This window comes from Eulemur rufifrons, chromosome 6, assembly GCF_041146395.1.
Source record: "Eulemur rufifrons isolate Redbay chromosome 6, OSU_ERuf_1, whole genome shotgun sequence".
NCBI lineage: Eukaryota > Metazoa > Chordata > Mammalia > Primates > Lemuridae > Eulemur > Eulemur rufifrons.
The window spans coordinates 42339352-42356318 of NC_090988.1; the positions used below are offsets into that span (position 1 = coordinate 42339352).

Sequence of the window (16967 nt, forward strand, 5' to 3'; positions counted from 1 at the left end):
CTTGCCTCTAGTTACTTCCAAGTGGAGAAAACAAGCTTTGAATCCATTTTTCTCTTTCTAGATTTCATGTCTATTTTAGTGTACAACTGTTTGTCGCCCTTGTCTTTTCACCAAGGTTTGGCTCTTAACGGCCCTCAAAATCACCCTCTCCATGTCCTCATTTTTATGCTCACAAGGATTTAGGATAAGTATCTCTAAATTAAAAATGGGCTTTGAGTTTGTGGGTATTCTTCCCTTCAATATGGCCATATTAGCATTTCCAAAGAAATTTAGAAGAGAGTTCTTGTTCAAACCATATGCCTTAAAATATTAATTTAATTAAAAAATCTATCTCTAAGGAATTAATTTTGTTTTTGTAATTAATATTGGTGTAATTAAATACTCTTAAAGGCTGCAGTTTAAGAACTTCACATTTTTAGGCTGGTCATGGTGGCTCATGCCTATAGTCACAGCACTTTGGGAAGCTGAAGCGGGAGGATCTCTTGAAGCCGGGAGTTTGAGACTAGCGTCAGCAACATAGGGAGACTCTCATCTCTACCAAAAAAAAGAGCTGGGCTTGGTGGCACATGCCTGTAGTCCTAGATACTTGGGAGGCTGAGGCAGGAGAATCCCTTGAGCCCAGGAGTTGGAGGCTGCAGCGGGCTATGATCATGCCACTGCACTCCAGCTATTACTACTAAGTATGTAACGCAGCCTATTTTATTTAATTATTTTAATCAGACACTTCATCATTTTTCTAAGTTTGTGGCAAACACCCCAAAATCTGTCCCTAATTCAAACAAAGACAAAGGACAACATGGAAGCTTACTGTTTGAATATTTTTCTGTTAGCCTTATCAGTAGACACTGATAGGACACTTGCATTCACCCAGAGGATGATGAAACAATGGCATTTGTATATATATATATATTTTTTAGGGTATTTTTTTTTTATTTCAGCTTATCATCATGGGGGTACAAAAGTTCAGGCCACATACATTGCCCATGTCCCGTCCATCCCCCCGAGTCAGAACTTCAAGCGCGTCTAAGTCTTTTATATGTATTATACGATTTTCACAATATTATTATATGAGGTAGGTACTATTATGATCCCCATCTCACAGCTGAGAAAACAGAAGCATAAGAGTAAAATGGTTTGACCAAGATCATCACACAACCAGTAAGTAAGAGGCAGTGGCTAGAAAATCTTTCTTGGTGACAAAAACAAAGTAGTGAAGTGGTACTGAAAAGTACTGAAAAGATCTCAAGCTTACCAGACTAGCAAATCAGGAGCCAAGGAGTCAAATGACATGGACACTGGTGTGAAATTGGTGTGCAAATTGGTACCAGAATTTAGGTCTCCAGATTCCATACCAGTTTGCTTTCCTTCTTCCACATTTTCTATCTCTTGACCTTCAACAGGTTGCTGCCTCACTTGCAGGGACCGAAAGGCAACTTAATATTAACTAACACAATAAACCAGATCCTGTGACAAGTACTTAATTTTATGAAATAGAGTTAAATCTTTAAAATATCTTTATTAAACTGTCATTTCTATTAATCATCAATGAAAATAATTGCAGAGGTAAAAAAACAAATGCCAGATCTGAAAGATTCGGGCCCATATCGTAAGTAGTACATTTTAGCAAAAACAAGTCTCTCTTTCCTTTTCACTTTTTTCTTCTTTTAATTTTTCTTCAAATAAATAGTTCTTCACAAATACAAGATCAACTTTCAGGAAAAGTAATCCTTGCCTGACTCTGAAGCTTTTTAGCAAAAATAGAAATTACAAAGTGAACTATCTTTCATCAAATGGCATTTATAAACTGGGCCATGAATTTTCTTTCATCTTTGATTTGCTAATTACTATTGAAAGCGTAAAGGGTATGCCTTAGAGACATATTTTAAATAAACTATTTTTCTCCTACACATTAAACCCAATTATATCGCTGAAATTTCTTCATTGTGCAGCTCACTTTATCGAACCAATTTACAGTGTATCTTATGCCAGAGTGCAAAAAACTCCAGAATCTATACATCATAGGGTACATCTAGACATAATTTCTTAAACAATTAATCATTTCAGATAAGCAGTACAATTAAGTATTAAACTCATGTTATCTTCATGAAAATCTGCTAAGAGGTATCACTAAATGGTACAAGATATTACTGACGGAAAAAAACTTATTTATCACATGCCCTTCAGCCATATAATTTAACAAATGAGAACCTACATCATGCTAGGAATCAGCCTTACACCCTTTCCTCCAAAAAATTTAATAGATAATATTGTTTTAAAATTAAAGTATTTAAGCCTCTAAATTAGTAAATGTGTCTTCGCCACTTACTTTAAATTTTCCCTAAGGGTGATTTTAGTATTATAATAATTTTACATATGAGATCATAAAGATATTTAACTTTACAATTAAATTTTGTGTTCTACAATAGGAATGAGCTCAATAGATATCACATAAAGAAAGACATAGTTCTTTGCTTCTGGTTTTAGAAAATTACCAAATATTATGCTAAATTATGGTTATGGATATCAAAACAGAAGAAACATATAAAAATCATAAAAATATGATTAGCTGACCAAGGAGCTACAAAATACAGTCACATAGTAAAAGAACATTTTTTTAGGACTCAAATATTAATAGTTGTCTAAATGAATATAAATTAAATAAGTCATTTTTCTTTTGAGCTTAAACATACAACACACTTGAATAATTTAATTCTTAGACAAGTAATGCTTTACCTTCTAGACCAAAGTGACATAAAATGATTTAACATAGAAGTATTTTGAATTAATGTCCCATGCTGCTGCCTGAGGCTGCCACAGTGGTGCTAAATTTTTATAAACACTGCCATTGCATTCCAGATCTCCAGCTACAACCTAATTAAAAACCATACATGAAACAATCCTGTTCTATACTGCAACCGTTTACACATTTCAGGATTGTTTCTTGATATCCACACAAGAAGTCTCAACTTCTAAAAGGTTATCAACCAATAACATTTAGATAGGATACAGTAGCCTAGAAAAAGCACTAGTCTTTATTGACACACACCCAGAGAAATTCACTAAACAGTCATGTACACAAAAGATGTTTACCACAGCATTGTTTGTGATATTGAGGAATTGGAAGTAATTTGGAGATCCATTGCTGAAAAGATGGACAAGTAAAATGTAGTGGATGAAATGTTCTAAAATTAGGTAGTGGGGAAGGTCACACGCCTCTGAATATACTAAAAACCACTGGATTATAAATTTCAAAGTGGTAAATTTTATGGTATATGAATTGTATCTCAATAAAGCTATTATAAAGCTTATAAAAGGGGTGGATATTCTGGCACACTATGCAGCCATCAGAAGCAATGCATTGGAAGTATATAAAACAACACACATAGGTCTTGAAAACACAGTGTCAAGTTCAAAGTAAACACAACAATATGCATATATTTTGAAAACATAGTACTGAATTACCTACTAAAAGAAAATAAGAGGGAGACTTATATGCACCAGTGATGATAGTATTGCCATGTGCTCACAAAACCTCATGTTCAAAAATAATAAATGAAATAGAATTAAATTACTAGTTTTCACCCTATATAATTATTGGTTATTTGAGAAATGTAAAAATAGAACCTAACAAGACAAGGTAAATCTAAAGTTCTATTTCAGAAAAAAACATAGAATGCGTGCGACTTTATAGTTTATTTTAAAATATTATATACTGGTCTTAAATCTCTCAATAAAGTTCCTTAAAAAAATCCCACAGGGAATCCCTTTAACATCAACTGCCTCCATCTTAATGACCACCAAATTGATTTACTTTCTTCCCAAATAATGTTTGAAGACAATTCTTTTAAAGCAGTAATTCTCAAACAGCAGGTAGAAAATATCCACCAGAATTGCTTAGAGTGATTTAGAAGAGAGACTGAGAGAGGGAGAGAAGGAGGGAGAGAAATATTAATATTTTTGAGCCTCAGAATCAGGATTCTGATTCAGTAGATCTGGGGCTTGGCCTGAGAATTTGTGTGTGTGTTTAGAAGCTACCCCAGTGCTTCTGAGAAAGATCAAGTTTATGAACCAGTTCCTTAAAGTATAGTCTTATATTCTTCACCCAATTTAGAATACAAAGAAGAAATTGTTAAGAAAAATACAGAGCCTTTCAGGGCCTACCTCTTCAGAGTTGAACATGAAAAAGACACTTTATTCAAGGTCTGTAAGCCTGATCTTAGTTAGAAGAGACCCTCTGGAAAACTCCTCATTGTCCAGGTCTCTTTAACATCATTTGACAAGTCTTGTCACCCCTGGTAATAAATGAGATCAACAAACTGTGCCACTCTTCTTTAACAAGTTACTGCAAGGCTCTCTGGGTCTCTTTTCCAGAAGATAGATTATACCAATTTACAGTAAGAGACTAGATCATTTAATGCTTATAAGATTCTTATGAGAAGTCTCTCTCTAAAAGTTAAGCTTGTTTCCTTCTTACATATCCATAATTAAAAAAAAAAGTTGTGACTATCATCATAGAAACTGCCACAAAGGAGGAAAGAGAATGTCACCACTGACACTCAATTTAGGGAAATTATTTAATGGTTTCTAATAAGTCCTCTCTTCATGCTCACAAGCTTAGCAGTAGTCTCCAAGAAAAACCCCCTCTATGTCTGCCTTTGTGATCAAGCAAGCCACAGCAACTTTAAAGCACAAATTCACCTTGGATAGCAAAATATCTCACCATTTACAAAGCGCAGATAAGAGCTCCACATTACTTAATGTTATATTGAACACCAAAAACTTACATTTCTCAATGTGATTAAAAGAATCAAAGTAAGAACAAACAGGGGAATAGCTTCCCTAATTCTGGTAGTTGTAAGAAAGTTTCCAAAGAAGGAATATACCAGTTTAGGAACTCAGCTGAGGTCAGGTCCACTTACTCATTTGTTTACCTTCCTGTGGGGACAAAAAAAGGTCATTTTTGTTGGCTTAAAGGACCTTGGTCCTTGGGGCTAATGGAAGGGAGGGAAAAGAAGAATTAGTATTAGCATTGACAAGTTAGAAGAAAGGAATCATTCTCTCTAATCTTAGCCATTTTAGGAGTATTTTTTCCCAAGCTATATTCATCCAATAAGTATTTATTGAATATATATTACAGTCTAAGCACTATTTGTAGGTCCTAGGGATATGTCAATGAGCAAGCCAGAGTCCTTACCCACAAACAGCTTATATACTGTGCAAGAAGAAAAACAATTTAAGATTATGAGTTAGAGAGTAGAGAAGTGAGGGAAAACTTCTTTACAATAGTAAGGAAGGGCTCTCTTAGCACTGGACTAAGAAGTAAATAAGGAGAAGATCCTAGAAAAATCTAGAGAAAAATATTTCTAAGCAAAAAGAAAAGCAAGTGCTAAGGCTGTAAAGAAATAATGGGTGTTGTTGAATGTTCAACATACAGACAGAAGGCCAGCATAATGAATGAGAAGAATGAGGTCAGAGAGGTATAGGCTATCATAAAGAGCCTTGTAAGCCACAGTAAGGCATTTGATTTTATTTGGGTTGCAGCAGGAAAGGAAGGCTTTTATGAGTCGTAAGCAGAGGATCAGCGTGCTCTAATTTGTATTTGTAATGACTCTGACTACTATGTGGAAGACAGACTACAGAGAGACAAGAGTGGCAAGATGGAGAACAGTTAGGCTACTAAGATAACTTAGGTAAGAGATGTTAGGGCTCAGACTATGGTTACAACTGTGGAAGTATAAGATACTGTATGATCCAGAATATATTTCAGAAGCAGAATAAAATTTCCAGATGGATTGGACTAGGAATATAAAGGAAAAGAAAAGAATTAAAATTCCTAGGTTTCTGGCCTGAGCAAATGGATGGATGATTGATGCCATTTGCTACACAGAGAAGCCTTAAGGAAGCAATTTGAGAGTGTTTATAATTGTTTTCTTTTTAATTTAATACTCTCATTTTATTTCTTTGGGGTTCATCTGTCAAATTTCTCCAACTAGTTTACAATTCGTTTTGTATTTCTTTTGGATCCTCACATGCCGAGCACAGCACTGATACATATAATAAATACCTGTTAAATCCAATTAAATTGAAGTGGCCTTATAAGAAAACATATGAATCAACATTTTCAAACCTTATGTTTGAAAAATCAAATACAGATGTTTTAATCAAAGACATTGCATGTTTAACATTAAAAAACAAATGCTAGAGACAAGCCCACTAGGTGTATGTTTACAATTTTAAAATGCATACACTGTTAAATGTTTGGTGGTGTAAATGAAATTACAGAGAGAAGTTTTCAAAATCACTTATACACAAGGATTTTTAAGTGTCTTAAATTATTTTTCATATAATTACACTAAATATAAAGGAACAAATTACACATGACATCACATCTTAAGTAACTGTTAGCATATGGTGGTTAAGACCGGAAAGCTTAGTAATTGTCACAACCAACATAATAAAAGGAAATCAGTAAATGCAAAATTTTGCTTATGTGTTCTCTTTTAAAATATACTATTGCAAAGTTGAATCCTAACAGCAAGTGTTCTTGTGGGTAATTGGTTCTGACATATTAGTTAGCCCCAGGAAAATTTTTCCATAAGTTTTTAGCCATATCTTGGGCAGAAGCCAGAGAACATACTTAATTTTTATTCTATACCTTTTCTATATGTTTTTTTATTCATTTTGACTTTTAACAACTAATTCACTGTCAATTTAAAAAATCTAGAAAACTATGCTATTCTAAATTTATGCACTTTTCCCTCTACAACATGTTCACTAACATAAAACAAGAAAACATTTTCAGATGGACATTAGTTCTATTGCCTTTAGTTTGTATTTTTTAAAAATTCTAGTTAATCATTAAGGCTATAAACTACTGGTCTAACTGTAACTTACCAGGCTTTACTGGCAGATATCATGAGTAATAAAAAGTAACTATAAGAGAGCCCAAGCGAAGACCTTTTTATAATAATGAAAGCATAATAGGGATGTCCCCTTATTTCAGAGTATATGGTTCTTCACCTGCTCCCCACAAACCCAACATAAATACAATTGGCAAAATTTACATTTATAATCACATAGTACAAGCACTTGTTTTGAAATAACTATTAAAACTAAAAAACAAGATGAGGTATGCTTTCACTGGCTTACAAATTTCTCTCCTCCAGTAAAGTATGAGGTCCTTGGAAACAGGAACTATATCTTGTTTATTTTGGTAAACCCAATATCACTTACTGTGTGTAACACACAGTAGATGCTCAATAAATGTCTCATCTTTTTTTTTTTTTTATAAACCTTGGTAGTTTAGAAAGGCAAGAATTTTTTCCTGAGCTCATCAATGACACATCTCTAAGATGTAGCTAAGTTCTCTCCTTTCTCAAAGGTTCAAGTCCCATGAACCTTCCTCAGTTGTTCCAGCTCAAGGCTAACTCTCTTTCTTAAAGTTCTAAAGACTGGTGTGTAATCACATATTTGTCATGAATATATTATCTTGTACTGTTAATGATCTATTCATTTAAAATCCAGATCTAGATATATCTTGTTCCTTCAACTAAATTAATAAATCAAGTGCAAGGACAGAATAATGGTTTATTTTGTGTCCCAATACTTAACATAGCGCTTTGTACTTAATAAATGTTCACTGATGAAAATAAAGACAAAGATGATAAAGATAATATGGAACTAGTTCTATACATTCTCCTATTATGTATTCATGATGCATGAATTCACATTGCATTTCATGGCAATGTCTTTGAAACTTCCCTGTCAAAATAATTAAGGAATGAGTAATTGCCACAGCCAAAACTAACAAAATGATATTATTACTGATCACATAATTATTATTTCATTATCTCCCAACAATTTGAGTGGGCTGTATATATGTGTAAAACCAACCTATTGTAATGAAGATATAACTAAAATGTGAAAAAGTAGGAGTAAACCCCCCAAAAATGATTATTTAATATGATAAGCAATAAAAACTATATGGCATAGTAATGAAGAAGTATGTCACAAAACAATATGCTCCCAATTTTTTAAAAGATAAATGCCTAACATGTAATGCATATGTGCATCTAGGTTTGTATATTTATGTATGTACAGCGGAAGTGGAGAGGAATAAAAAATAAATAATAAAATGTTGGTAAGTACAAAATGGTAAAAGGGTGATTTTTACTATCTTCTTTATGTTTTTCTGTACTTTCCAAATCAGAAACACATACCAAAATACAATAAATATTTTGTTTAAATCAAAGCTGCCAACATTAACAAATTTTGTTGTTGGATGTTAGTTATAAGCCAACAATTTCAACTTGGTCTCATAAGGAATATAATCAAGTTATAGGACACTTATTTTTTTAGCTTAAATTTAGTTCTCTCCGAAAATGTTTAAATTCCTACCTATTCTGAACCAAGTACTCTCTTAGTGTAGTAATAGTTATACAGTAATAGTATAAGTAAATGGCTGTTTAGATAAAGGGAAATGAAGCCTATTAGATTATCACTAATATCTAGAATATATCATAATCATGTACAAATTCACTTTCCCTTAGACATAGCAAAAATCTGTCCATAAAGTCTCTGATCTCATTAAATTTTTAAATTACAGACCCTTTATAACTGGTTGGCAAAAAAGACCAATTCATATTTTGCATTATTCCAGAAACTTTTCTAGTACTCAAATTTATTAATCTGAACACAAAAATTACAAACTTAACAGATAAATGTACCCCCCTTCTGAAAAAAAAGTTTTCCATTTCAAAGAACTAAAGAGTCAAAGGTTTATTCTAGATTGGGAACACTAGGAAAACAAAATGGTACAGCCACCACTCAGGAACCAATTTGACAGCTTCTTTAAAAACTAAACATGTAACCATCATATAACCCAGCAATTGCACTACTGGGCATTTATCCCAGACAAATGAAAACTCATACACAAAAAAACTGCACATGAATATTTATAGCAGCTTTATTCATAATAGCTAAAAACTATAAACAAGCCAGATGTCCTTCACTGGGTATATTGATACCATGCAACACTACTCAGCAATGCAAAGGAATGCACTAGTGATACACATAATAACACATTGTTAGGTAATATAGATAATACATAACCAAGATTTATCAATTGTTTTAAACTTTTTGCATGTTGTGGCATTTATCACTTAATAACGTAAGTTTATGGTTTTAAAGTAGATGATTTCCCCCAGTTATTTATTTCTCTGGATTCTGAGTACATCACCATAAGTTGACAAAATAAGAGTGTCCACACTCAGTTCAAACTAAGTCATGTGCTTTACCTAAGTATCACAACCACCAACTTTCTATCTTTGTATTCTTTTAGTCAAAAATATAATACTAATGTAGCCAAATAAAGCAAAGTTTTACTTGCAAAGTAAGGTAAATAATATTTAAAACCAGCTTTTAAATAAACATCTACATATAATTCGGTATCTCTCCTATAAATCCTTCTCTTTAATAAATACATTCATCTATGATTCATTTAACAAATTATGGCACACAGTACATATCAGGCACTGTTTCAGGTGTGATACAGCAATGTATAAAATAGACAAAAACCCTATACTCATGGAGCATAAATTCTAATGTAGAAAGATAGTAAAATAATAAGCAAAGAAGATATATGTCAGATATTAATAAATTCCATGAAAAAAAAAAGATACATAGGTTAGGGGCTGCAAAGGTGTGGGTAACATGAAGGGTGACTGTTATTTTTTGTGGGATAGATACGGAAAGCCTCACAACAGTGACATTTCAGTAGAGTTTCAATGAAGTGAAAGAGTAAGACATACAGACATCTGGAAGTAAAAGCTCAAAACAGAAAGAATGGCAAATACCAAGGTCCTGAAGAGAGGGATGCTTGTCATTCTCACTGAACACCAGAGGGGGCAGTGTGGCTGAAGTGGAGAATGAGGAAGGAGAGAGTGGCAAGAAATAAGGCCAGAGAAGCATACAGACCCCACATTTTCACAGAGAAGCTCCTTCCAAGCCTTGAGAAGAGCCTTACATAACCTTTTCACAAAGTTACATTTTGGTAAAATTTGCAAAAAGTATTTTAACCATAGACGGGTTAAGAGCACTATCACTTTATGTTCCAATTTCTCTGTCACATGACCCCTTGTGGTGAATAGCACTGGGATAGCCACAGGCATTTTGAAATCCACAGGCACTTTGGGATCAGTTGAGTTAAATTTAGCAAGATATGATGACTTTGGGTTTAGCAAGATATATTCATTAATTTACTTTTCAGGTGCTTCTAGGTATAGAAAATTGATTGCCAGTGGCTCATTAAAAGAGTGGCTTCCAGGAATACTCTACCATCCACTGTGCCAACTTACTCTGTCATGACACAAAGGTAAAGAACTGGACGCCATACTGACATATGGGCACCTACTAGGATGGCAAGCCCTGAAAATGTATGGGTGATAAAAAAGAAATATGATTTGAAATGCACAAAGCCAGAAGATAGATTGTCAAAAGTTCTACTAATCAACAGGTATGTAAAGTAGTAAGCAGAGGATTTGATTCTTATCAAATCCTAGTCAAAATGAAATTTCTCTCCTGTCAAGAAAATGCAGTGTAGTGAAAGGAACACTTATACACCGTTGGTGGGACAACAAACTAGTACAACCTCTATGGAAAACAGCATGGAGATACCTCAAAGAACTAAAAGCAGACCTACCATTTGATCCAGCAAGCCCACTATTAGGCATTTACACAAAGGAAAAAAATCATTTTATAAAAAATTACACTTGCACTAGAATGTTTATTGCAGCACAATTCACAATCGCAGAATGTGGAAACAACCTAAGTGCCCATCAATACATGAATGGATTAATAAAATAAAATGTGGTATATGTATACATGGAGTACTACTCAGCTATAAAAAAAAAAAAAATGGGGAACTAATGTCTTTTCTAACAACCTGGATGGAACGGGAGACAGTGAAGTTTAACAAGAATGGAAAAACAAACACCACATGTACTCACTATTAAACTGGAACTAATCGATCAACACATATGTGCACATATGGAAGTAAAACTCAACAGAAATCAAGCAGGTGGTTGGGGAAGGAGGGGAGGGGTAAATTCACACCTAATGGGTACAATAAACACCACGTAGGTGATGAGCACACTTAAACATGACTCAAACTGTACAAAAGCAATACATGTAACCAAAACGTATGTACTCTTGTAATACTCTGAAATTAAAAAAAAGAAAATGAAGTGAACATAATTATAATTATTATCAATAACCATAACTTTATAGGGTTTTCTCCCAATGGAAACTGTACTATAGAGAATGTTTTACTATAGAATTCCTATATTTGAGAAGCACTACCTGTAGCAGAATTCAAAACAGGTGGTAAGTCTGTGTATTAAATCACATGGTTTTAACTATTCTCAATACCAAAAATTTAAAAAAAAATGTTATAAATAATGCAAGAGGAAAGATTAAATTATATTTTTGAGATCTTCTTTGTCAAAAATGATATTATAGAGTCATTATATAAAGAAATAAACAAAGAGCTTATAACCAATAAATGATGGGGAAAAGTGTTATGTAGGTGTGTGAGATGATTATGTAATAAAAATATAATGCAATTTTTCTGGATTTTAAGTTATGTCTGATATTTATCACCTTTTGAAAATTAAAATGTCACCATTCAAAGTGAATTTTTAATGGATAGGTTAAGCAGTACATTAAAAAACAGGTATTAACTTGAAGACAGATCTGATGAGATAACCATAATCCAGCACAGAGAGATGAAAAAGCAGAAAAATGTTAGAGAGTAATTAAGAAACTATGAAGAGGAAAATAAGAAGGTTTAACATACATCTAAAAGAAGTTCCAGAATAACAGAATATAGAGACTGGGGAGAAGCAAGATTCAAAGAAAGAATGGATATGAATTTAATTCCAGAGCTAACCATTAGTCCTCAGACTGAAGAAGCAAAATGAGTCCTGATCAAACTAAATATAAATAAGTCTATATCTTAGTCAACCCAACATGCCAAAAATAAATTTGTCAAAAGCAAATCTTTAAAAATAATTGAGAAAAAAAGAGAGATTACCTAAAAAGTAAAACCAGACTGACAACAGATTCCAAAAAGTATCTACAGAGAATAAAGGATTTTTATCTTTAAATCATTGTCGACCTAGAATTCTATGTCCAGCAAGATCATTATTAATTCAATAAATATTTATCCAATCTCTACTACATGCCAGACTCAATGTAGGAGCTCAGAATTTTACATTCTAGTAATTCTCGAGAGGAATAAAGACAAAAAGAAATCCTTTAACTAGTCTCTGCTCTCCTGCTGTCCTGAAATTTCCATTTCATTACAATTAAACTTAGAATACCTAGTTTTCTACAGTGTTTTAAAATAACTTACCTGATGGCATATCCTACGTTTTCTTAATTGGTGGTACATGAAACCTCTGAAATTGTAATGAAAACTTGAGTATCTTTCCATATATGAAAGGTTTTCTGTGAAGAATGTCCATATCTGTCATCAGATTCTCATGAGGTCTATGACCCAAAAAGAGTTTTAACCACTTTTCTCTGACTCAACTCCTCCCACTCAGAAGAGTTTGGTGCTGCTATTATGGCTTTCACAGTACCCTATAATTCATCTTTCAGTCCTTTTCACACATTTTTTTTTTGTGACTTCTACACTAGACAGTAAACATGAATGCAAAAGCTACCTCTATCTTGCTTGCCATCACCTAGCAAAGTAACACATGGTAAGTACTGAGCAAAAATTAAATGTTTTATAACTGAAATGAATTGCTAAATATAACTCAGAAATATATCCCCTTGTTACAGAATTCAAGAATCTAACCTTAAGTAAATAATTATTTGTGTTTTCTTAGTTGAATTTTTTAATGTTATCTATCAATTCTATTAAATAACCTTAAAAGACTTTCATATAAATATGTTTTTAAAATATGAACTTGGCAGTAAAATTTATATAACCTTGACTATATATTTACTTTAAAGAATATCAGACTAGATAACATCAACTTTATTTCTGCAAACTTAAAAATTTGGAAGCCTAGCTAATTATATTATTAAATGTACTTAGTGTTTGGAGATAATACTAATGTTGTTTTAATGTCCAAGAAGAATATATATGATAAAAACCCATCCTTAAATCATTTTTTCCAAAAGAAATGGCAACAGAAGCAGAGTATGAAATTCAACATGTAGAGAGACAGATATATAGACATAAATATACAGCCTATCAAAGATGACGTTCTAAGCTTAAGAAAAAAAAGACTGAGTCACGAGCATGAGGCAGCAGCAAATGACTTCCTCCTAAAATAAGTGATATTTGGTCCTGTATGACACGAACAAAGCAGATGGTATCAAGGCTCTTTTAAACATGTAAGTCTATCCTTTAAAACAGTGAGAAATCATTCTCAAATTCAAGTGGCTTTCCTTTTTTTTTTTTTAAGAAAACGTGATTTAAAAAAATAAAGTACATTGAAAAACCTCAAAGATTTAAAAAAAAAAAAAACATAAAATGAATTACTTACCAAGTTGGCCATATAAATTGTGAGCAGCCCTCTCCTGCAAATAATTAAAAAAAAAAAAGATAGAGTAAGATTAAGCTTCAATTTAATAATCACTTTATCATTTATTAGAAATCTACAAAAAGAATTATCAGGAGCTGAGAAACATACTGATATCTTAGAAAAAAAAGTAAATTGTGCTGAACTAAGTTCTCAGTGCCCTAATACTAGTTGGATCTAAACAGTAAATCATACTGTTTAGTAGTCATTAAATATTCTGTTTAATAGTCATTAATTAAATTTTTTAAATTACTATTGCCTTATTGTTAGTTGTTATTAACAAGAATTGCATAATTTGTTACTCATTTATGTTTATGCTAGAGAATTCTAAATTTTATAATAAATAATCCTAACTAATTTATCTTGCTAAAAGAGTCAAATCTAGAATAATTCTGACCAAATAAAAAGTTAATTGCAAAAAAAAAAAAATCAGGTTTTCCATTTGTTTCACACACAGTTGTTCATTTCATTAGTTGATCATTACAAATCATGCTTAATCACCTTGGTTTTAATTTCATCGTTAAGTGAGAAGTCAGGCACTAAGGGAACTTTCTAATACCAGAGAACAAACAAAATTTTGTTTGTTCTCTAAACACTCATTTAACCAAAAAAGTACGTATTTACCAAACTTATTTAATGAGAATTCAGGTAGAAAAAGATAAGAATCATTTTCTGGCCGGGCGCGGTGGCTCACGCCTGTAATCCTAGCACTCTGGGAGGCCGAGGTGGGCGGATCGTTTGAGCTCAGGAGTTCGAGACCAGCCTGAGCAAGAGCGAGACCCCATCTCTACTAAAAATAGAAAGAAATTATATGGACAGCTAAAAATATATCTACAAAAAATTAGCCGGGCATGGTGGTGCATGCCTGTAGTCCCAGCTACTTGGGAGGCTGAGGCAGGAGGATCCCTTGAGCTTAGGAGTTTGAGGTTGCTGTGAGCTAGGCCGACGCCACGGCACTCACTCTAGCCTGGGCAACAGAGTGAGACTCTGTCTCAAAAAAAAAAAAATAAATAAAAAAAAAATAAAAAATAAAAAAAAAAAAAAGAATCATTTTCTGCCTTTAATCAGTTTATTTAGTTTTTACTGCATAAAAGAAATAAATGAAGCACATCCTATTCTCTCGGAAAGAGGTCTTTAACATGTTTTCAGAGTTCAAGGGCAGAGTTCAAAGAACAGACTATGAAAATTACAAAAACTTATTTGGGTTCCAATTATGAACATTTTTAGTATTCAAAAAAATACCACATACATAAAACAAATACCAATATCAAATCACTCTCATTTAAATATCATGTCAGGTCTTAAAATTAATATTGTAAATGAAATCTTGACATCAGATTTATATATAGTCTTGAAAATTCATTATTTATAATAGCTTACTAAGATTTTTAATATTCCTAAGGCCACATGGAGGCAGTATGATTTAACTGAACAGTGCTGAAGTAAAGAAGTCAGGGTTCCAGTTAACTTTAATTCTCTGGTACTCTGTAATTTTGTCATTAAAACAAGGGAACAAGACTAGTTATCGACTTACATTTTTTTAAACATAAAAATTATTTAAAGGAAAAAATGTACATGTATTACCAATATATAAAATATAACATTGGACCTTCTCTGACAGAAGTAGAAGAGGATCTAGGATCCTCAGTGCCACATCCCCTAGGCAATTTCCATCCTCTGCAGATCCTAATTCATTCCAGCAGAACAAGAGAACCCTATTGCTCCTCCAAAAAAGAATTTAAAAATCACTGGTAAGATGATTTATAACGTCTCTTTTATATCTTCTTTTCTATGATTGCTACATAAGGACTGAAATTGTACTTACTAATCCTTATCAATATTACCAGTTCCTTACCAAATTCTAAATCAAAGATATTCTAATATTACTTACTTTATATAAAGAAAAATTAAGATAACATTAACATCCAAGAGTCACACATACAGAGGAGAAAGAAAAGTTAAATGCTTCTCACATGATACCTATCTTTGCCAAAAGCTGGTTACATATGAAGAAAAAGAAATCATTAATTACAAATTCCAAAATTTTTTATTTTGAAATTTGTAATTAATGATTTCTTTTTATTTTTAATTTCTGTACTTTCCCTGGTAGTGCCTGACAATACATTTCAATACAAAGTAAACTAAAGTATGATGCCACAGGTTGAGCCTCCCTTATCCAAAATGCTTGAGTCCACAAGTGTTTCAGATTTGGGGTATTTTTGGATTTGGAACATTTGCATATCCATAATGAGATATTGTAGGGAAGGGACCCAAGTCTAAACTTTAATTAATTTATATTTCATATACACCTTATACGATAGGCTGAAAGTAATTTTATACACTATTTTTAATAATTTTGTGCATGAAAGAAAGTTTGTGTTATGTATTTATGTATGGAATTTTCCACTTGTGGTGTTATGTTGGTGTTCAAAAAGTTTCAGATTTTGGAACATTTAGGATTTCAGATTTCAGATTAGGAATGTTCAACCTACATTTTTAAAAACATTTGTTCCATTAACCTAATTCTAGAATATTCAACAGTAATACTGCCACAGTTTCATCACTAGCTTCCATCTATCCAATAATAAAACTATCTTTTAACTACAGGGCAAAGATTATTATTGTTTACCTTTAAATTTCCACGAACCTGCAAGAGTACCTGGCATCTAAGAAGTGCTAAACAAATGACTGTGGAATTACTAGACATATAACCATCAAGGTGTTACTAGGAACACAGCCTTGTAAAAAGGAGCATACTATAAACATATAATCACCAAAGATAGCCACTAGGAGGAGAGAGGGCCAATTAATGATACCAGCTTTTTAGCAAGAAATGATCAGATGATGTTACACTTGCCTTACACAAGGTGTAATTAGTATTATGAAACCAAATTTTATCTTCCCAATAGTCCTATAAAGTAGATACTAGTACCCTTACTCTGTTGAAGACCAAGAATCAGAGAAGTTAAGTGGTTTTCTTAAAAACGCAAAAATAGCAAAAAAGACAAGCTGAAATTAGGAGTTAGTTCATCTAACTCCAGTTTTGGGTTCTGTCCAATGCGCTGCTTCTACAGTAGAAAATCTTTGTACTATTAAATTACTTTTAAACTTTGCAATTCACTGGCTTGTTTATTATGGTGTCCTAACAGCTAACAGGCGTCTGTACTTTGAGGATGACTAAACCCTTGACATACATTCACTATTGTGAAAAAGCAGAGGATGTATTGTTACTAGATTATGTCCCTTTCTGGTCTCAAGTTTCAATTTATCCTTCCCAAAATCACCTCCTTTCCAGCTGTTTTTGAATTCCAACCCAAAGCTAACAGCCTCAAGAATGAGTGGACATTATCTGTGAAGGGCATAATATGTTGG

The 16967-nt window shown here is 32.7% G+C and overlaps 1 protein-coding gene across 3 annotated transcripts in view; it reads right to left on the bottom strand.

The window, feature by feature from the left end:
- The window catches only part of TMEM135 (transmembrane protein 135), a 207813-nt gene that overhangs the window by 166875 nt on the left and 23971 nt on the right, over window positions 1–16967 (bottom strand). For all 3 annotated transcript variants that reach the window (XM_069469096.1, XM_069469095.1, XM_069469097.1), the window contains one exon: window positions 13560–13593. In XM_069469096.1, coding sequence (XP_069325197.1) covers window positions 13560–13593 — 34 coding nt within the window. The remainder of the gene's footprint in view (window positions 1–13559; window positions 13594–16967) is intronic.